Genomic DNA, 26,287 nt, shown 5'->3' with positions numbered 1-26,287 from the left:
AATTACTCAATGCAGGAAGATGGTTAGTTTTTAAATTATTACTTTGTAGAAAAACTTGATAACAGTTCCTGTCATAACAAGACAAATTAAAACTAGTAAACGCGCAATTAATGACAGGGCACTGAATTCAGATTATTCATGTCATGTTACAGATTATAAAGTTACAATGAGTATTGAAATCCCGTGAGGGGGTTTTGTCACTTTTATAGACAGTGAGCGCGCTAAGTAGACCCTTTGGCTTTAAAGTGACATTGACATCAATGATCAAGTCATGTGATCACCGCTTATCAAATCAACGAAAGTACAAGCTTACTAATTAACACTAAACTTATAACTCTCTTCTCACGAGCTTGTCTAGTAACGAAAGGTTAAAATGAGGTTAAAAAGAGCGCTATACTCGTAATTCAACTGTACCTATCTATTTACTTCGTAACTCTGAACAGAAATCTAAATCTGAAAGGACGTTAGTGCCGTTTTGCGTTTTCACTTACCTGCCTTTACTTTTTAAGATACCACCGCTAACAGTACCGTGAAACTTTACTAGGATACTATAACTAGGTAAAATGGCGAGCCCAGAAACATTTTTTTAAAATTTTTTTAGGTCTTAGATGCTCGATTAGGTAGGTACTAAATAGCACAAGCACATTTAAATAATATTTTTGATGGTAAGAGATTTTGATTAAGAGATTATGCATAAAAACTTGGGAAGTTAAATATGCAAGTAGGATGGTGTAGGTATTGTCAACCTTCTTCGATTGAACCTGTGTTATTTTCGATAGCCGAAGAGACGAGACAGATGCCTACTTATAAACAAGTAAGTTTGAAACATGCTTTTGCTAAAATTTAAGACAAGAGTGTGGTTCTTGCTTCTAATTTTAATTGTTGGTAAGATGATTCGTTATGAACGCAAGCTACCGGGAAATGTCTTAAAGTAATTATTTTTTACGGATGAAAAAGTATGGTCGGTCTTATTACCATTAGTTCTATTTACATTACTTATACGACACCTTTTCTTCCTACCCAGCTCCCACTAAAACATAATATAAATTAATAGAGATGAGCCGAATGTGGTTTGAACCGAATTCGAACTTCGGCCGAACATTCGGTAAAATAAAAATTCGGCCGATCGCCCGAACTTCGGTTGAAATAACCTGCCTCTAGTAAATTTTAAATACGAGTTAGATATAGATATAGAGAATATTGTTAAATTTGATTGATGAAAACACCTTTTAATAGTTTATATTTATTTATAAAATTAAATATTTATTTAATATTTCTCAATATTTAGTTTCTGAAAATTGTGAACCGAATGTTCGGCATTTAAACCGAATTTCGGCCGAATGCTGAAGTTCGGCCCAAGCTGCCGAAATGCGGTATAACCGAATGTAAAACGAATTTCCGCAATTTGGCCCATCCTTAATAATAATGATATAATTGATCTGTTTACTTTCAAGTAGGTGCATTAAAAAAAATCATTTAATGGTACAAAAATCACTTACCTTTCTCTTTTGGAAACACCTACTTGCAATAAAGTCCCAATCCCACCTAGTTTCGTGAACGGACTTTGGTTCATTGAAGGGGTGACCCACCCCGGGCCTCCAAAAGTCCACATGTTGTCTTGATCAGGTCTTTAATTAGGCTAAAATATGCTTAGTACCATATCGACTTCTAAGTCTTCTGGCTCATTCATCTTTGCCGCCCCGGGTCCTGGACGAGCTTAGTCCACCACTGAGGGTGGGACAAATAAATTCAACCACCTAGTTCCCTCAATGCAACTGGTATTAAAGGTACTGGGAGGAGACCAAAAGTACAAGGTGCACTTCGAATGTATATTAACATTAGATTAAAAGCTTTAGACAAGACGCCTCTTAAACGATAAATGCCATGGCACGAGTGAAATTCTACTATTATCTTACGCGAAAGCTTCGTCCAGCATAGCCAGCTAACTATGGTACTGGGCGACCGGCGGCGTGATAAGCGATTTTGCAATACATTGCGAGCGCAGTCAATTAACCGCTGTGCGGTGAACATCATGGCTCCGCAAGGAACGAGAAATTCGTCGCGCCACCGGTCACGAGTTAGTCGTAGTGGGGCCGTAATTCAAATGCGTTTGTAGAGGATGAACTTCGTCTTCGTATTAGTCTGCAATGTCCGCCTACTTCGGCGGCCATACTAACAGCGCCGGCTCTGGCCCTTGGCGCTCTACCTTGGTAGAGGGAGATTGTCTACACGCTTCTTTGCCTTCCAAAAAGTGCCATCAAAATTTTATTTTGCACTGGAAAATGGCGCCCCTTGCCTTCTAGCGCCTAGAGCAGGGGTGGCCAACTGTTTATTGACGTAACCCTGTGCGATCTACCAATTACATACCTACTTCTTTGGTGATTACGTTGCGCAGTCTGTTCTACGTATTTATATTTTTTGCCTTGCCACGATCGACTGGACTAATAGTCGCGATCGACCGGTTGGCCACCCCTGGCATAGAACGATCTCTTTTCTAGCTCTACCCCAGGGCCGGCGTTGCAAATATAAGCGGTTGCAGCTGTCGTTCGCCGAAGAGTGCCCACTAATAGTGTTGTTTACACTCCTGCGGTTGAATACGATCGACTTTATGTAGGTAATGAGGGTTTTCACGGAGGCGAAATATATCGCTAGATGGCGTTACTATCGTGAGGTCCGTTTGACGTTTGCTCGTGATTGGTTCAATAACTAAATGAGCCAATCGCAAGGAAACGTCAAACATATAACGGACCTCACGATACTAACGCCATCTAGCGATATTCCGCCTCTGTGAAAACCCTCATTGGCGCATAACGCTAAAGGCGCCTTGTCTAAATGCACTAGATAAGGTACCTCAGTTGATAATTTTAACATGTGATGTGATGAAGCAAAGGGAATAATAAATATTTATGATAAAAATAAATAATTAAGAATATGCTGGCTGGTTCAGAGTATAATGGATACGAGAAACTTATTCTAAAAATGAGAACGATAAAATATGTAGCACTATTTTACCTATTTATAAAAGTTGTAAATTATATTTAGATAGCGTGTCATTCAATTATCATGCGCTTTTAAAGCTTCATGTAACCTAATTTTTGGTCACATAAGTCATTTCACGAACGAGCGATATTATGATACTTATTGACAACTTAGAAGTAGAGTTTCGTCAATTTTAATAGATTGACAAGCAGCTAACAGTCAATAATCTATACTCACAAAATTGCCGATTTTGCATACATTTGAGAGCCAGATTAATTGATTATTTACATCTGTACTTCTGTACCTACTTGTCTTGTTTGTTAAGTATTTAAATAATAAGAAAGATAACTAAGAGAAGAAAAAAAGGTTTCTTGAATTAATCATAACAGCACAATGTGCATAACTGCACTACATAAAGTACCTATTTATTGTGCAGTTATCAGTTTTTTTCATTTTTCAATCGTCATACATTCTACCACATACCTAGCTAAAATTTCATCATTGCTCAAGTTGTGAATCCAGTCCGTTCCCTGTTGCACAGTTTTACAGTAGATACGTAGGTATAATTTAGCTCTTTTTATGCTTAATCGCACATTGTACTTAGCTGTAAATATTTTCTTCGATTTTTCTAGTATAGTCAACGTGTTTAGCGTGTCACTAATGCCACGCCCCGTATGGTTAAAGTTTCAGGGCACCAATTGAAACCGAAACAAGAAACCTCGTTTTGATGGTTGTATCTTGGATACGAGGGTGACCGGAATGGACACGATTTGTCGCCTTACAAAGATCATCATTGAACCACCTTTGCCTCGCCTCTAATATAAACAATACAGTATTTGACTATTTTTTATATATTTTATAAATTAAAACTTTACAATGCCTGTTATCGAATAGAGAAACAATTTTTAAGCTAAGTACCTTTACAAATAACAAAATTATAAAGGTTTGAAATCCAAGATTAGACAGAGAAAGACATACTGGCATGTGACGTCACACGCAAGCAGCGCCATACTTGCTACATAGAGAAAAGCGTTGGAGAAAGAGACAGGTATATAGATTTTTCAAAAAATCACTAATACCAATTTTCGACCGATTTTAGTTTTCTCTTCGCCGTCTGTATAATATTTTTTTCATAATAATATATAAAATATGGCAAATTCAGGAGTTGTCAAATACCGTATTATATACTTCCCATCTTCTTACTTCGATCACATACAGAAATAAGTCAAAAAAACTCTCTGCCATACGAGCATTAAGCATTGTACCTGCTATTTACGATGAAGGCATAAATTAATGAATGAAGCTGAATTAACACCACAGTGGCGCGTATCTAAGTACTCGTGATTAGTCAATTTTAGTTACTAGTTTCGATCATCCTTTAACATAGGGTACTAGTCCAAAATTACCCAAAGAAGTCGATGGTCGCGCGACGAGTTAAAGAAAATTTTATGCTAAACAATAACTTAACAGTTTTATTTAGAGGCGAGACATTGGATGGGTGCATTAATGAAGAAGCTGCGCTAGCTATTGATTTGACGTCACTGGTATCGTCGTGTCGTGAAGCTTAGGGTCAGTTGTGCTTCAAAGCTTGTTGAAGCAGCTTTTATAATAATTAAGAAATGGGTGGACGCGGTTTAGGTATATTGAAGGGCTACGAGTGACATGCAAATGTCTTTCACTCAATACTGCATTGGTACAGCCACGTTGTTAAAAAAAATACTTTGGTAGTGTTTAAACACTGGAAGGAACCTGTGAGAGTCAACAATTGGTACAATACAGGAATGAGTGGGAAACTAAAAAACTAAGTTGTGAACTTTTGCATATCTCTTTTTCTCTTTCGCTAGGGCTTAGCCATATTAGGAATTGTGATTTAGATGCCTTTAACACGGTGGCATTAGGTGATTGATTAGATTTTAATATATATAAAACTAATGTTAAGAAATGCTGCCACTGTAGCTTTGTTACTTGATATTGTACCTGTCTCGTACCTCTAATTAAATCCTAGTCTTAATTTAAGATCAAAATGTAATTTAATTAATTTCATTTGTTTCTTAATACTTTTATGCCAGAACTACCTCACGCCATACTTACCTTCAGTAATTTTATCGATATTACAGCACTGTTCTGTTAAAAAAAGAAAAATATTATGTAGGTACCTATAGTAAAATAAAATATTTTATTATCAACGAAATCACAAATTTTATGTAAAATAAAAATGTAAGTAGGTAGGTACTTATCGTCACAAGGGTTATTTTTGAGAGACGTTAGCATTTAACCGACGGTGTTCATGTAGAACATAATGTGGACTGTAAAATCATTGAAAAATGGCAATGGGTATTCCAAGTATTTCTACTAATTGATACCTACATACATAATAGTAAGAATATCTCGCGTGTTTAATGTAACGACCAAGAACTGCTGCATCTAAGTAGAATAACCAGTTAACCCTTATTCATGCGTAGCCACTTGGTAGTCCGACGCTAGTATGGTATCCAACACCAAAATGCTTCAACCCGTCCGTGATACTTGATTTTGCGCAAAAGTCTTATATTATAACGACGGTGCGTCCGTCGATGAAAAACCCGGAAAGTTGGAGGCATATTGGTCGCACACTCCCAGACTGTTAAATGGGTAGGTATTCATTTTTAGACTGCTATTTATTCTGAACGATTTAGTATCCACACATTTTTTTAATTTCCTACTCAAAAATAACCCAAAACTTGCAATGTTATGCTAATAATTAACTGACGGGGTAGTTCTAGCGCTTTTAATAAGTTTGCAGCACTTTTAACTTAATCTTACTTAGATAGCATAAATATGCTAAAATTCAATCGCCTTTACCTTCGTAATAGACAATGGACATGAGTTATTTTAAATAGAAAATTTACGTAATAAGCCCTGGACTCCATCGTAACAGACAATATTTTACGAAACATTTAAAAAAAGCACTATTTTGTGACAAGTTGGGAAAATGATAATTATGTAGGTACCTAGGTACAATCAATGTGTACGAAAGACAAATTTTCAACAAAATATTTAGAAATTGCTTCATCAATGGCGTAACTAAAAAGGTGCTAGAGCATAATCAATAATTTCATGAAATTGACAATTTCAACATAGGTAATAAAGGAACAGATTGAGTCATCTGATCTAATCGTTCTCATCTCAATCTATCTCTTAAAGTCAAGTTTTATTCGATTATTATATTTCGAAATAAATATGTAGTCCTCCTTAGATGAATGCTCGCAACGACGCCCAAAAAAATTTATATCACATTCCACCTGAATTAAATTCCCCTATTTTCCCTACGCTACTGTGCTTCATACCTAAATCCAATAGCAATGAATACCTAGGTACTACAGTATATGAAAGTTGAATAATATTTATCGAAACACACTGTTGGATGTCCTTTTGAAAAATATTTTTATACCTGTGTTACCAGACGCACTTAAAATTTGTTAAATTTTGAATATTTTTAAATCGGAAGCAATAATGTAATATAACGCCATGCCTCGGTACAACAGATATGGTGATTGTAACAGTATATTTTTAATAAAAAACATGATTTATGAATGTATTGTTTGATTTCTTTTCCCCGAATAGGTAGGCCGCAGTTCGACAACCAACCAATGAGTAGCCCAACTATCAAATCACCCTGATATCATGAGTTTGCGTTGAGGTGGGCACTTAGTACAGTCGCCATCAGATATTTTGGAGCGACCTAGGCGATCAAAAATATCAAAATATAAACTCGTAATGCCTGTGGTCAAAAATATCGGAACAGGTACTATTCTCAGTGATTAGAGTTAAGCATTTGACCTGATCGACCGCTCCGAATTATCAGCTGGCGACTGTACAAAGGTTAACAAAAGTGTAAACAAAGCTGCGATAAATGAAACACAATTATTAATATATCAATATTGTTATGTAGGTATTTACTTACATTAAAACTTGGAGCTAAAACATTTTAATTCATATATCTAACATTATCTGTTAAAATCTCATTCAACAATGATTCACAAAACATTGGGAACTGTGTCGTTTGCACCTTCAATTTTACTATTTCAGTTACAAAAATAATTTCAATTCGTAATCCGGAATGAAGGAAGCAATTTCTTAAGTCTAGATTTCATTGGCCTATTTTATCGCCTCCATTCCTAAATTTAATCATAGAAGGGCGCAAACTTACAGCTTTTCAACCGGGTTTGATCACAATGGCGTTATTATTGAAGAAACGGACCAACAAGAATCGTCTACGTGTCTGTACAATTTAGTGTTTCTGCCCGTAAAAGATGACTTCAGTTTTATTCTCCAATTCTACAATAATTAAGTCATGCCAATCAATAATTGTGTCGAAACGCCAAATATGTATTAAGGTGGAAGATAAGATATTCACAAAAATCAGGTTACGTCGTCATCCTTAATTTTAAAATTGACAACCATAAATTTCAAAAAATAAGCGTTACTAGGTAGGTACTTTTATATAAAATCTAAAACACATAAGTATTAAGTATAACAAAATTAAATAAGCCCAGTACAGTATCATAAGGGTGGAGCCAAACTGCGGTGCACGCTGCTTAAATAAAAGACTCGCCATTGTATTCCTATCGCGTTAAAAAAAGAAATCGAATCAATAGAATCCTCTATTTTTGAAATCGGTTATATATTGAAAACAATCCTTCGACTTTAATCAAGGACCATAAGCTGAAAAATTCAACTTTAAATACAACAAAAATAATAAAATTATTTTACGGTTTTTTATTCTCCAAAGATTTTGCAGGATGGCAATCGAGCAAGTGGGTCTCCTGGTAGTAAGAGATCACCACGTTATTATTTTACATCGTACCGTATCGACGGTACCTTACCTACGGTTTAGAAACTAACTTTTATGTGCATCGCAGTTGGTTTCACCTTTAGGCATCATAAATGACATTTCGTATAATTAAATGATAGGTGAAAGCGACGGCAGTTTGATGGCAATCAAATGGAAGCGAAAAGATATTTACAGATATTTCCCTTGCTGACAAGAAGTTCATTAGCACGACGATGGTAAAAAAATACTTTTGGAAAAATGATAGATAATTATGAGAATCAGTGTGGCGTGATTTTTATAAAGCTAGAATATAAATTTAATAATATACATTAGGCGTACGCATTTAATAAAATTATGAAATAGGTACAGAATTATAAATTGTTATCTAAGGTAAGATAAACACATGCACATAGACAACTAAACTATTAAGTTAATAAACGTTAAATTAAGTGTATGCGTTTTATGTCATACCGGAATGTTAGTAAATGTATAAATAAAACATTTATAAATGTGTAGATAACTGATTATCAGTGTTAAAAGATATAGATAATTGCTTGGTAAAATACACACAAATCGGAATATTTAATTCGCAGTAGTTCCTTAGGCAGTTCCCTTTATGGAACTATTTAAGTACAACGTTTTGCGCACTGAATTCCTTCCAAGTAAAGAAGCAAGGAACTTGTAATGGAACTACAACAAATATTCCTATAAATCAAACAACTGGTAATTACCATCGGACTTATGGTTGAGCCTGTACGGACCTTTGTCTAGGTGAGACGGTCGTTAGAATGCTTCGTTAGCCTAATACGCTCTTTATAAACGTTAATGCGTTGGAACATGCCATATCGCGTTTCAATTACGCTGCGCCAGTAGTATAGTCTTCACAAGCATGTCACAGGCTTGGCAATAATTTCATGTTGATGCTCCAGTTTGCTCAACAACGTCCGTTACTGTAGCGATTTAAACAAAACATATTAAAGTAAGTACAGTTAGTTATTGACACAAGGAATACTTCACGGCTATGCTTTGATTTAATTTACCGAATGTGCAATACATAAAGCCAGCGAGTTAGAAAAATATTGATTTGCTCTTAAGCTTAGCCTGACTAAACTTTCCCTTGTGTCTCTAACTGTACTCATAGGAACAAAACTTTTTTTATTAATAGATACGTAAAGGTTAGGTTACCCTAACGCTGTACCCTTAGTGTAAGTTTTCGGTTACAAAATACGTCTCGATCGCGTTCGCGGTAAAATCTCAATTTATATGGAAACACGAATATCGCAAACCTTCCGCAAGAGGCGCTGTTCGTGTTTGTATACAAATTGAGATTTAACGCGAACGCGATCGAGACGTAGTTTGTAACCGAAAACTTACACTAAGGGCACTGAACTGTCTATTTACTAACTCCTACACGGATACTTTTAACACCAACACAGAGAATATTAGAAATGCATTTATATTTGTATCTATTTAAAAAACTATTTGTATTTTAAAAATATGTTCCTGAGTAAAGAAAGATTTTATTGTCATGGAAAGCAAATCTCAAATTTGTAAGCAACTTTGTAATGCCAGTGCGGAGCGTTTGTTTATTTTATCTGCATCAATTTTCTTGCTCCCAGTGCATAAATTCACGTGAATAATGGACTAGGAGCAAAATAGCCGCTAAATCGTTACAAAGTTATTTATCTACAGGCTTACACGATCGCTTCTTTGGTTTTAGGCAAGATTTGGATACTTTTAGGAACTTGGTGATAAAGTTGATGTACAGTAGAGCACTAGTGTCAAAGAAGACTATCTAAAGCTAATTAAATTTTGCTCATCACTGAATACCATTAAAATTTCTGAACTGGACGGCGAAGCTTGCGGCTTAAGAATATTTCAACCGCCGTAATGTTGAAATGTCCCTTCTTTGAAGCAGTTTTTGGTTCACGTTATGCTGCATTGACTGTTAATTGTTGAACGCCAAAGCGAAATCACACATTTTAACAATATTTTAAACGACGGTTGAAACTCTCCCAAATTGAGCCATAAACGCGGTTTGTAAGAAGCATAATTTTTTCTAACATCTGCAACAATTTTTTGAAAATATAACTGGTAACAAAACCAAACAGTCATTACTTTTATACAACAATTTTCTAAAACTTAATTAGCAAAAGTGGTCCTTTTAGTTCTCGAAATGTGGAACAATAGAAAAATGCGATGCCAAATGAGATTTATCATAGGTAGGTCACAAAACGAATAATAAAAAGAGGAATGAGCATCCGTTGTCAATGCGCACAACCTAATAATAATCTTAGTATTAGTTTGTGCTCATTTCTCATTTTGTGCTTTTGTATTTGTGCACAAACTAATAGCACTCGGATCCTGTTATAAGTTTGTGCTCGTTCCTCTGAATGAGCACTCGTTGTCAATGAGCACAAACTAATAATACCTACTTAATATTAGCTTGCGCTCATTCCGCTAAAAGAACACTTGTTGTTAATAATGGGCACAAACTTTTTCGTTTTCATAGGTTAACCAATGAAATGAACATAAGTAAAAAGTCCTTTTTGAACCATCATTATATACTTATCTGCAATGATCCATTTTTTGAAAATTAAAAAAGGTCTTTTTACACGTATCTGCGCTTGTATTTTCGGTTCGCATAACATTGCCTCTTTTATTATTAATTCTGTAAGGTACCTACATAAATAAGCTGTCTTACATTTTTATGTAGTTTACATTATGTGTACCAATATCGGATATTCATTCATATTAAAATACATAAGACAGACAGTTAAATAACGACGAATAGTAGGGCGGTGGCGCCGATGTCTAGTATTTCATAATTTTCATTTCAAGTTATCCTGAATCTGTAAGCTAAGTTACATCATAAATTGCTTTACCTACGGAAACGTTGCTGTCATATCTACAGGGATTTCTATTTTCTGTACATTCGGCATGGTCACTGACCTTTATTATACAAGTATAGCATATCAGTGGGTATGTTTTACCGTTTTATAGTACCTACTTACACTATACACATTTATTTACTTTAATCGAGCCATGGTCGTCGTGGTATCGTCGTTTACGTGTTATACATCAACACAGCGAAAGGCAACTGGTAAAAATTTATACTTAATCCCAGCATTTACTTTTACAAGAAAAATATATAGATATCCTGGTGCAAAACGTTTACCAAATATTTGGGATAAATTATTCGTGTTACAGTAATACTTGAACATAAATGGTGACGAACATTGGTATTGGTTTAGGTACTATGAGCATGAGACATGTCTTTTTACTGAGCGATTCTCATTCAATAATTTAATACAATGCGTGCGGTTAATGTGCGACCTACAGTTGTACGAGATAATTCAAAGAGGTCATGCATTTTTGTAGTTCATTTCAGGTCAATAAATACGGGGTCGTACACTAACCGCACCCATTATAAGTTTCTTAAATGCGAGACAGTTAAAAAGCAATGGTACTTACGTTAAATGAGACATTTAGAATTAATTTACACAGAGTAAGTGTAATAATGGTGATAAGTGCTAATGTATAAATTTTAATATTAACGGCAGATGAGTTAATTCGTATTGTAGTTTTAATATTGACATCGAATTGAAAATCAAGGTCTTAGCAAGAGCTCTCGCGACCGCCGATACACAATGTGAAGTGTGAAGCTTTCTGGTTCTTTCAATTTATTTAATTAAACTCAAATTATGTGAAGAAACTTGTAGTAGTCTCGTGACGTTGAAACTGCTGTTAATCATTTGAATTAAGTGGAAATTATCTTCGTACCTAATTTGAAAAAGCACTTGGAACTGGAATCCCATAATGACTGATATGAAGCTTCATAGATTCTATAAAGTCTCATCTTTAATCAACAGTCCAGATTTGATGAATCATTGACAAGAACTTCCATCGTAAAGTTTAGATTGCACAAGTACAAGTTGCCAATACTCTGACCATTCGCGTTTTGATGCCACGTTTAGAGGTCAAATCACAAGAGCTGGCTGACACTTATACTATTTAATACGAGAGCGAGAGGGACGGTACGATACGAACTTCGAGTTTCGAGTTTCGTAGTAGCCCTGCTGGCACGAATTAATTGAACAAAATGTCACTTTTCACTGTGAGAGCCGTTCTTATACCGGGGTCTTGTATAATTTCGCTTTATAATATCTCTGTTCTCCAAAAAGATTAGAATCTTGATTTTAAAATGAAAACTTAATCTGAAATATAAGTATTAGGACTAAGCAGGAAAGAATAGGCATTTATAGCCCATTTTCGCACTGAAATTTCGCAATCCGCTATCCACAGCAAAAGGATGCGAATTTCGTTGCATTTTCCGCGGTTCACGGCGTCAGTACGCAAACAATGTTGGGTTATGAGACTAGATTCTCTAAAATTTCACTACCTACATTCCATTTGTGCCAGCTCTTGTGACTAGACCTATTTAGTAAGTTTTAATAAAGGTCATTATAATCTCTAACATAATGCCGCGGCCGGCGACGTCGTTAGTTAAGATATCCAACAATTTACATCACTTTTGGTGGCAGTTAACTCAAATGGCGGTGCTTCGGCAACGTCGTCATGAGTCATGACGTCCGTGGGAGACTGTCCTAAGTATTGGCGACTGGTATAGTTGACGAAACTGAATCGCGTACCAGGGTAGATCCTTTTCAGTCAATTTCGCAATAATTTAATTGGGAAATGTATGGAATGTCATATTTGTAACGAAAAGGCTCCCTTGTACTTGTGATTTAGTTTAATCAGAACGGCAAAGTTCACGTCTCACCAAACAGTTCTAGCTAGCCAGATCTCGCGCTGTCTGTCGTATTAAGAACCAGAATGCATAGTTTAAAGTTAGAGGCGCTGGGCTGTTTCAATTAGTTCACTGGAACTCGTCATCGGAGCTTAGCAGCGTGGTTTTCTCGTGGTAGTTGGTTGCGTGGGATATGGTGGCGACGCGCTGGGGCGGCGGCCGCGGCGCCGGCGTCGCCTCGTCCACACGCTTGTCCAATCCCGTTGCCGCGCCCCCGCCTCGCATCACTACACAGACATGAGGATTAACACAATGAGGTAGTGTCCTGGGTGAAAAAAAGTTGTCTATTTAATCTGTCAGTTAGGTTATTAGAAAATATTGTACAAGTTTTTTCTTTTGTCAATCAAACGAAAAATTACAAAGATCGCGTCAAAGCGCGTCAAAGTTCGAGAGTAAAGTGCGGCGTCACGTGGAACTGGGTGACATTCTTTACCGGCCAGGATAATACCGACATGGAAATACCGACCCTGTGTACACGCCCGTAGAAACTCGTGCCAGTTTCTATGGTAAAGAGTGTCACCCGCGGAACTTTAAGAGGCTATCTTCATATTTTTTTCTTTAATTGACAAAAGCAAAAAGACGTGTCTAATAATATCCTGATAATCTGACGAACTAGTTAGGTTAGGCCACTAGCCCATTGTTACGCGCGGTAGGAAACACTTAGCTTCAACGGAAAATAGTAAATATTAAGTATATCAAGTAATAGACAGGTTTAGAACGTTTACATTTTTGCTATATTAATGTACTGACCTACGCAGAAGGTTCTAACCTCACAGTAGAAAATTGAGATTTTCCACCGGCGAGACGAGAATTGAAATTTGTATGCGTTCTTGCGCGCCCGCCACGCCACGCAAATTTCAATTCTCGTCTCGCCTCGCCGGTGAAAAATCACCTTTAGCATCATAATGATTCTTCCTGTCAGGCAACGCAAAATCACTATGGCATTTTCTGTGGAAAGGTTCCACAATAGGTCACGATTCAATTTAACGGAGCCCAAAAACCGCAACGTACCGTAAAAATGAAGAAGAAAAGACAGATGAGATTCGAAAATGAGGTTTTTCCAATAGGCGAAATATCGCTAGATGGCGTTAGTATCGTGAGACCCATTTGATATTTGCGTCATGTTTGTGATTGGTTAAATATCTAAATAAGCCAATCACAAGCATGGCTGAAGTGTCAAAACCCTCATTGTAGCACTTTCTGCATCTATTACTATTATATATAAGCTATGTGTCTCGAACCGAAATTGGTACTTTACGGATTATTAGTTGATAGCCTTCACCAGAAAGATGTCTTTTAAAATTAGTCCAAAGCCTGCATACTTCAAGAACCTGCTGCTTGAGATTTTTCCACAAACAAGTAACAAAATTGCAGTCAACATTTTAATGGCTTTTTATAGAAAACATGATACTCGATTGCTGATTTTGACTTATTTTAAGCTAGAAATGTAGTACTTGTTAACAAAAAGGTTAAAATTTTTACAAGATTTTATTTAGTTTCACCTGTCCCGTTGTTTCTGTTCGTCTAGTTCTGTCTGTCTGTCTGTCTGTAATCAAATCTTGTAAATTAAATTCGACCAACTTACAGTGGTTGGATTGACTTGAAATTTGGTATACATATGTAAATTGCATGACGATACAATAATCTGGTAGTGACATCCTGGTAGTCCGGCCAGGAACGTCTCCACGGGACGGAACTCTTCAACGGTTAATGGCATCGACTTGAAATTTGGTATGCAAAATGTAGTTCGGGTGACAATAAAAGTACAGTCAGCAAAAAAAAGCTTGTATTAAAAATTATTTTTTTTACCAAAACCTTATTGAGAGAGAACTTTTAATTTGGAACTAATATGTACAGTCGCTAACAGATACTTCAAAAACATTGAAAGGTTTGAGACAATTTGGAAAATTTCCCTTTTTGAAATATCTGACGGTAGGCAGTTACGCTTTAAGATTGTGCGATGTTACAGTCTGATAACATTACTTTGAGATTGCAATGATTATTTATTTAATAAGCAGACATGATACTTCGATATCTTATACATGTGTGATTTAAGAAAATCCCAGTAATGTGGTGATAGTCAGTCTGTGACCAAGTTCAAACTGAAATGTAGGTAAACAAATTCAACAAATTTACAAAAAAGACAAAAAAAAATCATCAATGTCCGTAATATTTAGTATGAAAATTGTTATCGTGTTCTTTGAATCGAAAGTAGTAGTAAAAAGGAGCTGTAATGATTATTGCAAGTGTGGTTAATTGTATAATAATAATTCTATTAATAAACTGTTCATTGCGGAGAAAACCCATCGCATAGAAGATATGTGACAGTTTAATTTATACTCAACTATAGACAGTAAATTCTTATAGAAAATAATGAAATGAATAAAATCGGCAATGACAACACAAACATCGTATGCAGCATGCTGGCAAATAAACATAGAGTCAAGAAGCGTGACATGTCAAACTAATAAAGGACTCACCTTCATTGCTTCCTTCCAACGCTGATAGGGTTTTAGATTCATAAAGTTTAGAGTTAATAAAAAAAATATTATATTTTTAAGACAAAATTAAATTTTTATTTATTAGTGAGAAGCCTAATACAATGTGTTGAATAATCGAAACGGTTATCGGATATTTAAAAAAACCTGAAACTTAAATCTAATCTGCAGATTTTTTTTACTCAAATATAATTTTAAAACTGTGTATATATGAAACAAATATATTTATGAAAGTTTACAAGTAGAACAGTCACGTAACATAAATATAACAATAATCTTAAAATAGAAAAACATAAGTATACTTTTTAGATTTACACGTTATATTAAAGTCAATTCTTCTATGTTAGAATCCGAGGCCAACTAGTCATTATTATGCTCTATTGATCTCACAAGACGGCGATAATTACAAAGCATATTCACAGCTGTCTTGAGTCGGAAAAACGGTGGATAATTTCAAATACCGTTCTTTGGTCTCTGCACTAAAACTTTAGGCAAGAGTTCAGAAGTTTCTTGACCCTGTGTAACATAAATGCAATAAATACCGTGGCATTCATGCAAAATTAAAATTAAATTGTCATAAGACACTATTTATTCTACAAAAAAAAACTAAAAATTACTTTAAAAAACGAAATTATTTTACCATTTCTCGTAATCAAGCCTAGCTTCTTCTATTGGATTTTATCCGCAAACTAATCAAATAACAAAAAACAATACAAAAGAAATGAATAAAATCACAGAATATATTAAACATTTACACTACAAAATGCTTACGACACTTTGATACTATAGGCATGGTACAAAAACTAATTTACATGGCAATGATTAGTCCGATCCTTTCAGCGCGACTTCGCAGATATCTTTGCAATTGGTACACATTATTTAAAAAACCACGCGCTGTAAACGCACGAGTTATGAACCAAGAGATCCGAATTTGACGTAAGTACACGAATGTTTTTACACGCTTCTAGGCTTCATTTGGGGCTTACGGTCGTAAAACACACTTTCCCGAAATGTACACTTTGTTAAAACGCGCACTTAATTAAAGGGCAAGTTTCTTCAATGAGACACATCTCAAAAAGTACACTCCCCAAAAGGTGATTTCCCCAGAAAGTGAAATTTTCTAAATTAATATTATATGTATGTATAAGTTTCCTTTTATTACAAGGGTATTTTCGCCATTCTCCATGTTCTTTGCATGAACAGTTTCTACTTTTTTTTTAAAATCCGACTTGACTATCTGTGCTATGATGATATTTATAAAAAAAATACTACAATTCTGGAAAGCGTGCAATTTGAGAAATCGTACATGAGTACATTACGGAAAAAAATATCATTTTTTTAAGTGCACCGATTGGAAAAGTGTACAATTCAGAAGTTTGTTTTAGAAGCCTAATATGGGACATCTTGATTTCTCAAACTAATATTTTCAAAGCTGACTTTTTTAAGCCCAAAGAGTTGAACTTTTACTTGAATCTACGTGTTTCGCAAGCCATGTATTATTTATAGTTATCTATCACTATCAATAATTATATCGTTTATGTTAAGTTTAAGGCAGTTTTTATGTAGCCGCGTTTTGTATATTTATTATTGTTGCGTGTATTCATATTTCGGACTAGCCAAATACCTTATACATTACGAAAATAAAATTTAAAAAATATCTTATAGATAGATAGCATAATTTCATAAGTGACCGAGCACCGAAATACCGTTCGAAACGCGCCTCAAGTCGGTTTTAAATATATTATGAATAGTATGTATCTAAAACACAATTTGGTTATATCCTTATTTTTATGGTTCATTTGTTTTATTTTGATGCACAATAATATCAAGCCATCACTGATATGATATCATAATGATTGTCAGATGCATTTGTTATCCAAAAGTTAGTGGCTTTTCCATGCTCGGGCGTATAATTATTCATATTATGTATGTAATGTATGAAACGGACACAAATACAGCAATGCACTTCATGCACAGCACAGCTATGGCAGAGTTTATAGTTTCTCATAAGGCAGTTGAGAAGTGACATCTGAAAGAAAATAATGTAAATCATAATAGGGAACTCTCGTACGAGATTTCTTAAAGTAAATAAAAAAAAACAACGAAAAGATTTCAGTCTACCTACATTATACAAGGCAATATGTGAGACCTATGATGTCTCAAAGTAATGAGGGAAAGGATTTTTAAAACGATTCTACCTATGTATAATTATAGTATTCGTTTATATTTATTAAATCTTTTCTTTATATTGATATGATAATACCAGTATAACTATAACAGAGACCTTTTTGTCTAACACTTGGAATCAGTATCGTTTTGATCACTTCTTTCTGTCCCACGGAATAAGACGAGGGTAGAAAGAGACGATGAATAGTAGGTACTGCGAACGTCAGTGTGTTGTGCGTTAGACAATACGGCCTCAGATCATAACGATAACAGTAGATAAATATTAGAATAGTAAAATATCTATCTCATATACAATGAAACAGACTAATATTCTGAAATGTAAGTAACAACGCTAGCCTAGTTAATACGGCGGTAGTTATAGCTGCACTAATCACAATTTAGGTAGGAAATGAGCAAATAATAATGACCAGGCGAGAGGCATGCACGCGGGGGTTAAGCCGTCACTTACCGGAGCTGTACTGCGTGTATTGTTGATACTGTGGGTGGAAATTGTGGAAGGCATCGGTCATTATGTCCTTGGGGTTCATTGTCTCCTGGAATGTAAAATAAAATGGTTTAAAATTGATCCAGTAAAGCGAATTAGCTTCATCCATAACAAAATCACAGGAAGTTGAAAATGGCCTGAATCGCTTCGAGAAAAGTATGGTACGACTGTACATAAACATACTGTACATAGTTCATAAACTTGTGAGCAAAAATTTGATCAAAAATATCTGAACACGACTCCATATTGTTAACGGCATAAAAGCGTGTTCAAATATTTATGATCAAATTTCTGCTCAGAAATTTTTGAACTCGACTGTACGACCGGCCGTGCCTTTGTTTTTTTTGCTCGACTTGGCGGGGGCACTGCAGTGCCCCCAGATGTGTTAAGCTTAACTCACTGTATTCTGCTGTAATCAGATTGAGTCTATCTTCTTCAATGGTTAAAAGAAAAGTGAACAAGTGACTACATGAATAGTAAAAAAATGCCTAAAAAAGCGACATGACGTTTCAGTTATGTTTTGCGCGACCATAACGAGAACTGTCAGTTTGAACAAGCTACAGGTGTATACTTCAGATCACAGAAATAATAATAGTTATCGTTTATAGTCACGATCTTTAACTTGTGATCCCTTTTGTAAAAAAATCCTATGTAATATCACACCCTTCATTTCCTTATACAACTGATGCCGCATATTTGTCAGTCTCCTTTCGAATAATTCGCACATCTTTTTTGTTTTAAATTGTTTTTACTAAATTACAGTATTCACTAGTGAAATGTAAATGTTACCTACTACACCCGTTTTATAGAAATATAGACAGTATGAAGTGGTGTCAAATGACTGACCTTGAGGCTGCTAGAGATCGACTGCATAGTGACAGAGCGATGCGGGTCGCGCGCGCGCGCATATACCGACGCAGGGAACGCGTAACGCAGCGCAATGGCCGCCGCCAACATCTCAATACAAATCAGGAAGTTCTGGTAGCCCGCAGAGACGGTACCGGCGGTGGTCGGCTGCCCGCTGGCGTCCGTTATCGGCATTATTACTTCGGCTTTCTCCAGGATGGCAAGGGCGACGCCTGGGGAAAAGAAAAATAAAGTTTTGTGCAAATTCGGAGCCATCCTTAGGGGTCTCTGCTAACTCGCGCGCGTGCACGGGTACATGGGTTATTTCATGTCATCTGATAGAGCAGCGCTGCGTGAGGCGGGTCTCTGCTCCATTGAAACAGGACTCCGCGCACCCACGCTAGCTAGCGGAGACCCTAAACTCAATTAAGATCTGCAATAAAAATCGTGTAAGTTGCATTACATTGCGAGGCCGTCAAGCGAACACGAATAAAGAGATTAATCGAGCGCCGCGACGTATTACAACTTGCAAGATTTTTCTTGAAGGTTAACCTGGGCTTTGAATTACGTGACACTTTAAGAGACGGGAGATCCGGCGATTTATGACACACAAACAAAATAATTACAATTTTCCTAGTAATGAGTGTGATAATTGGTTTAAAAAATATCAAAATTAGTTTGACGTCATTTGCGTGCCTGAGAAGCATTAAGCCCAGTTTAGACTAGCAAAAAAATCCGTGCAAGTTGGATTACATTGAGATTCCATAAAGCGAATGACTTTAAAGTGGTCCATCCATCGCCGAAATGTACCGAATGCAACATGCATGATTTTTCTTGCAACTCTAATCAGGGCTTTACACTGTAATTTTCATTGTACAGTCCCTAATATCCACCTGCACTAATATCTGCCAAAGCGGAACGTGCAAAAATATCTGACACGTCCTAATGGCCCTAAAAATTATATCACATATTTATGCACACTTCGTTGTGTGGAAATTGGAGCTGGTGACTGCAGGTACCTAAGAAACACAAATTTGGCAGTTACTTCTCAGCTACAATGGGAAGTCAATGTTTCTTCACAGCTACGTATTTATGGATGGCCCCTTCTGTTCACCCGTGATCATGATTCTGATAGATGCTTAATATCGGAAGATCAATACGGTATACATCCCATAGTAAATGAAAAAGTAACTAAGTTCGAATCAGAACGTATTTAAGTAATAACACGTAAATAAGGTATTTCTAACAAGATGGCGGAGGTCGGAAGTAAAAGTGATTGAACCACGCAGAACAGTTAAAAACCTAGATACAATGCGTATTGAATTCCACGAAAAGGTTTCCATGAACAAATTGCGATTGAATCGAACCTTTGTTTACTGTTTTTCATGCGTGCCACGTTTGAATAGGAGTTTTAATTGGCTACACATCATTATCGTTATGTCGCAATGACAATGGGATCTAAGGTCATTGCGCGAGAGATCGAACGTTGATACTAAGTTCAACGGACAGAGAGATATAATATAAAGCACAGTAGACTTTGAACGATTCAATTCGTTGATGATCACTCCAAAAACATACAGTTAATCCATTAGTATGACCAATGATAAATTTACATACCAATTGTCTCCGAACCATAGAAAAGTGGACTAATAGTAGCTGATATTAGAGCACAAAAATTCACAAATTACCTACAATAGTTTTTCACCCCATTGCAAGACGAACCGAGGTCACTTCACAAAGTTAAAGCTTAAAGCCGAGTTTAATGCAACTTGCACGATTTTTCTAGCAAGTCTAAACTCGGCTTCACAATGGGGTCGACCAATTAACCCGCCGCACATTCAAAACCGGTTAAAGCTGCCTGTCCACTGGAACGGAGCGAGGCAGCAAAGCGGAGCGAGGAGGCAATGAGGTGCAGAGTTGCGGACTGTTTTTCCATTCGTGGAACTTCCCCGCTGCCACGCTCGCGCTTGTTTCACCGCCCCGCATATCAGCTCCTCTTAATCGCTCCGCTTGCCGGTTTTATATGACTTTTTAAGCTAGTTACCAACTCCCTCTCCACTGAAGAGGAGCGGAAATTTTATGCTATTCTATTGGTAGATGGCTCCAGTGGACCGGTAGCCTTACGCTTACGCCAGTTCGGCAGCCAAAATCGTAATTACCTTGCCAGAAGGAGAGGAAGATGACAGACTTGACGGTAAAGAACTTGAGCACGGGGTCGAATGGCTTGAGCATTTCGCGTGTGGCTCCCAGGAACAGGAAGAGGCCGTACAGAGCCAGTGACACGGAGAAATTGTACACGATCGTGATGTACAGGTACCCGCCGTTGGGGCTCCAGTCGCCGTCGTGGTAGTGCCCTGCCGACTGCAAAAGAAAACTCGTAATTCTTACTAGCTAGAAAACTCGTAGCTTGAGGTCCCGGGCTCGAATCCCGGCCGGGGCATATATTTATATGGATAATACGAATGTTTGTTGTGAAATTGTAACGCGTACGTACTCGTTTATTCTCGACTAAAAGCAGTCTAGGCACTGGCCGATACCTTAGTTAGAAAATCCAAATTTAAAAAAATTCACTGCTGATTGAAGTATCTTAACAGGTTCCCTGTCTCAGGTGGCCAGGGTGTAAATAATACAGTTGTTCTATCGATAAATAATAATTTTTATTACGTATCATATTATATTATTTTTATTATTGAACCACTTTTAGATATCTAATGAATATGACTATGGGGACATTACATTGGGGATATTAGGTACATTACTTTATCATTACTATGGGGACGTGTCAAAAGGACGCCGCACATTGCTTCGGGACAGGTAACCTGTTAAAGAACATTCGCAGCACTGGGGGCATAGACAAATCGGTATCAATGTCAGTTGACCATATTTGTTTAAAATATTGTTCGATTCCATTGAAATAAATTATAAATATGGCACTTTTACCTGCCAGTATTTATCTTTGAATTAAATACAAACTTAAATTCAGAACATTTCAATGCACCTGTCTACGTAAAAATTAGTATTGCGGATATAATCAAGCGCGCGGAACTGTCAACGTGCTTTATAAATTTATAATCTAGCAACTAAATTATTTACACGCTTCGAGTTTATCAAGGCCATTTTCACTTGAAAACCGTTCATGAAAATCGCCAGAGCGATAAAGTTATCGATATCGATGCAATTTCTTTGCCTCAGTTTATGTATGTTTACTAATAACCGCATCGGCTTCGCACAGGTATAATAATAACGAAAATGAGACTAAATCTATCCTGAAAGCATCTTCTGTCTCACTGACTCACTTTGTAAGGAGATTTTGTAGGAGAATAGAGATTTTTAAATCTCCATTATGGCGCTCCTCGCGCTATACAAGATATTTACTAAATAGCTCCTGCATAAAAAAATTCAAACATTTTCTGTCAAACAAACCTTCCTTCTGTAAATTACACACAGTAAAAAAGCATTTAACAAAAAGGTGCAGACGGTCTGAAGTGTTACGCAAACAATTGTAACTTTCTCCAATTATTTTTTATTTACATAGATGTTTTGTTTTGTTATTTAACACAGAATAAACAAACTGTCTGAATAAACAAACAAGTTTGTCATTCTTGCCCACACCCGATCAGTTTTCAGACTTCGCTCTAATATCATTTAAAATTAAGGAAATACCAATTGTTTGTTTCATTCGCAAGACGCAATCCCAGGGTAAATGGGAATAACGTTAATATACAAAAGATTATCAAGATATGCTTTACTATTTATTTGATGTTGTTCAAGGTTTCGATAAAACATGACTCATCAGTTCATCACACAACTGACCCGTGCGATTGCTTAGTTTGGTCACGCACGACAAATGTCAAATTTACTAACTAAAAAGTTACTTTTCTTTTTAACCGACTTCAAAAAAGGAGGAGGGTTCTATGTTCCAATGTTTGTATTTTTTTATGTATGTTCACCGATTACTCAGTCAATTGTGAACAGATTTTGAAAATTCTTTTTTTATTCGAAAGAGTACTCTTCTGAGGTGATCCCATTGTCACCAAGTCAAGATCTGATGATGGGATCCTAGGGAAATCAAGGGCAAACCTCAAAATTTATAGGCACACCTATGGCGATTTTGGCATTTTAAGCATTTAGACAAGCATTTACATTCAGAAAGTATCACTTGGTAAACTGGACCTGATGAAGAAGACCGTAGATGGCCAATGGAACTTGTCCAAGCTAAGTAATGCTCGCGCGTCTATAAACTTATTGCTTACTAAACCTAGATAAGCGACTAAGAAGAAGCTTTAAGTTAATTATTCTTTCGAACTGTTCTGATGCTGAAGCCAGAAGGTAGGCAACGGAACTCTGTTATAAAACAATGTAACTAAGCCGTGTTTGGGCTTAATGGAATCGTTGTGAGATGTACCTTGGCTACAAATCACTAAAAAGTGAGAAATAAAGAAAATTTTTAACAAAAAAGTAAAACCGACTCCAAAAAAATCAGTTTTACTTTTTTGTTAAGTAAAAATTTTCTTTTATCTTTATGAGAAAAAAGATACAGGTCTAATCTAGTGAATAATGTTTTTCCATCGTTTTATGTTGGATAAGTTCGTATTTATATTACTTTCTCAATTAGTTGCAGTAAACTACAGTAAGTTGAGAAAACGAGATAAATATGAACTTTTCTGACAAAATAAAATATGATGGCAAAACATTATTCACTACAATCCACATTAATACTACTTAATATCTACCTTTCGTTTTCGCTATCACTTGATGTTTGAACTTTTGTATAAAATTGTCCTGTCATACATGACAAGGTACTGAAGTTTAAGATATCTTTGAACTCCACTGTACAAAGTCTCCAAACTTGAGTATTGTAGCCTGATGCAGTCATAAAATATTACGTTGCAGTCTGCTAGCAGCTCCAGCAAAACCTTGTTACAATTTTGTAAGGCATCCATTATTCATGACGGCGTAATGCACTCGCATCCCCACATCACACACATGCTGTTAAACTACCAAACAGTTTCTACGTTTTTTATAGCTCATCATAATAGCTTGTTCACATAGTTATTTATATTGGTAGGAAACTGTGGATTCCTCTCGAATTTGCCAGCCGAGATAGAGTGTTAATATAAGAACATCGCATCGCTTATACTTACTTCAACCGTATACTAAAGTATACTTGTTTTCAACCGAAATGGTGATTCTGGTTGAAAAGGAAGTAAAATGCGGCCTTTATTTCGCTAATTTGCGAACGATCGATGTGCTCCGTGCGGCCTTGAGCCGGACTTTATGTAGCAACTTTTGCATTGCGTCGACTGGATAAACTAGATCTTTAAAAATTCACCTTTTTGGCTGACCATTCTAGAATTATGTAATTTATACAAAACATAGCCTATATCTTTAGATTGGACCACAATTAAATTTAACAGAGGGTAATAATTATTATGAAGTAATTTATGTCGTATTTAGGGTAGGTATACATATGTATAACATACATAGGCACCTACTTACCTACTATAAAAATGTATTTCTTAGTCTTTGTATATACGCACTCAAAGAACCGGAAAGTAGAACTAATACATTAACACTTTTGTGTCATCCATCTAGTGAAAGTTAAACAAGAGGCTAGAAATTTTCAATCGTAGTATACTTGAACTCTCAATAGGCAAAACATAACTTGTAACTTTCGGGAAAGTTCTAAGCAAGTTACTAATAATCTTACTGTTATAGCCTGTGGTACTAATCAATAAAAGTCATTGGCATCTGAAATTCATTAATAAATAATCTAGGTAAATTACGTAGACAAGTATACTACGGGTACGTTACGCAGAAGGGCGTTGGCCTGGCAACTATTTAATAGATGCTCTAGGTCACAAACTTGTCCCCTGAGCTTAATTCCTGCGCCACATACTGTACGCATGGCAGGGGAAGTAGCAAGTAAAGGAGGCAGATACCTAGTGTGGCTACGTTACTCGTCATACTCAGTGCTCTTTCCCTCTGGTTCTCGCTCATGATTGGTAAGAGATTCAGGGAAGAGTTGCGCGAGAGACCAATGTGTGGAATAATAGCGATGAACAGAGAAATGAATTATACGACGCATAGTGTGGCGTATAGGTGACAACGCTACCCTCACTTGCTCAAAGACGGGCACGCCTTCATTAGTCAAAACTTCACATACCTGCAGGAAAATAATAATAAATGCGCAGACAGGCTTGACGAGGCAGAACTGAAGCGTGGCCTGTTTGCAGAATCGCAGGAAGCCGATGGTATAGGTGGCACCGGCGAGGCAGCAGGTTCCGTTGACGCAGGACGCCCGCACCGGCCGTCCGCGCAGCTCCGACATTATGTTACCCTCGCCGCCCAGATACTCGTAGCATAGGGATAGGAAGCTGTAGATTACGAGCGCTGGAAAAGGATAAGTTCATGTGTTTCATGTTGAAGTAGTTTAATTTGACTAGAGAATCAACCCGCACTGGGTTCACGTAGGAACATAGGATCTCAATTTGAGACGAGACCTGTGTCCAATAGTGCGACGTGTACAGGAAGAAGATAATGAGATGACAGAATTAATGGAATATATATAACTCTGTCAAATTTAAATTCTTCAGTTTCAATGGTTCATGTTATCTTAGGCCTCTAGGTTGGCAACGCATCTGCAATACCCCTGGTGTTGCAGATGTTTATGGGTGGTGGTGATCTCTTACCATCAGGAGACCCACTTGCTCGTTTGCCATCCAGTCGAATAAAAAAAATGTTACTGAAGATAAAAAAAATAGCATTTTTTCGTGATTTTCGTTGTTACCATTTTAACTTTATTGCATAAGTACTCTTCAACCATCAGCGAAATGGTCTTAAAAATATGCCTATGCTATAACCTAAGATCTTCTCGACGGACTCATGCACACATAATTAGACCTAGACAAATAAATCAAGCACACACACCTTCATAGCAATCCCTGACGGTGAAGAAGTATACATAGTACGAGTTTCCGTTAAAGAAGAGCAGCGATATCCAGCTGTAGCATCCGTAAATGGGTACGATGAACAGGATACGCACGATCCAGCGCTGTTCCGATGGGTTCATGTACCAGCGCAAGTGCTGGTAGATCTGTAACAATACATAATACATTTTGTAGTCCTGTTTAATCTATAAAAGGTACATATCTAATTTGTATAGTGAAAATGTGCATTTATTAATATTTCTGAAAAGCCAATTACCACGGCCATTTTGATAAAGTGCAAAAGGTTGCCGGATCCCGGCTTAGTCGCCAAGTGTAGTGACACAAGCTGAGCGTTATTTTCTTACAATTACAAAATCTTTTATTTTTTTGTAAATGGTTTTATTGCATAGGAAACTTTGACGGTTTTTTTTTACTAGAAACATCGTATGTTAAAAACCTACTGGAAAAACATACGAACAACAACCTATCGTGACGAAAATGGCGTATTAAAGTCAGCTTTTCTAAGTCGCACCATATTCGGAATAGAAATGCTATTAGGGAGCGGTTACCCGACTGTCCACGCAACAGAGCACTGAGTCTAATTAGAGGCTGAAATGGAAGCAAGATTATGATAATTAGGTTAACCATTAACCTCGCAGTTCAAACAAATTTATAGATCACTTGAAATATTTAGGCTAATAGATATTCGGAAGCAGTCAACAGTTACTGACGGCAGAAAAT

General features: G+C 36.5%; 1 protein-coding gene across 3 annotated transcripts; it reads right to left on the bottom strand.

Moving 5' to 3' along the window:
- Positions 1–6,882: 6,882 nt before the first annotated feature.
- On the bottom strand, positions 6,883–26,125 carry LOC141430291 (transmembrane protein 184A-like). 3 transcript variants are annotated; one of them, XM_074090921.1, is made up of 7 exons: positions 26,079–26,125; positions 25,548–25,713; positions 24,784–25,010; positions 20,777–20,978; positions 18,618–18,850; positions 17,736–17,820; positions 6,883–12,829 (listed from the first exon to the last, which is right to left on the bottom strand). In XM_074090921.1, exons 1-7 carry the CDS (start codon positions 26,079–26,081, stop codon positions 12,672–12,674), a joined length of 1,074 nt encoding a protein of 357 aa, XP_073947022.1. In that variant the 5' UTR covers positions 26,082–26,125; the 3' UTR covers positions 6,883–12,671. The 3 variants fall into 3 exon arrangements, with proteins under 3 accessions (XP_073947022.1, XP_073947021.1, XP_073947023.1); XM_074090920.1 differs by lacking the exon at positions 26,079–26,125 and adding an exon at positions 25,824–25,847; XM_074090922.1 differs by lacking the exons at positions 6,883–12,829; positions 26,079–26,125 and adding exons at positions 15,151–17,129; positions 25,824–25,847.
- Between the last annotated feature and the right edge of the window lie 162 nt (positions 26,126–26,287).

Source organism: Choristoneura fumiferana, chromosome 8 (assembly GCF_025370935.1).
Source record: "Choristoneura fumiferana chromosome 8, NRCan_CFum_1, whole genome shotgun sequence".
Lineage (NCBI taxonomy): Eukaryota > Metazoa > Arthropoda > Insecta > Lepidoptera > Tortricidae > Choristoneura > Choristoneura fumiferana.
Note: the sequence above shows the minus strand (reverse complement) of the source record. Positions and strands in the feature narration are given on the sequence as shown.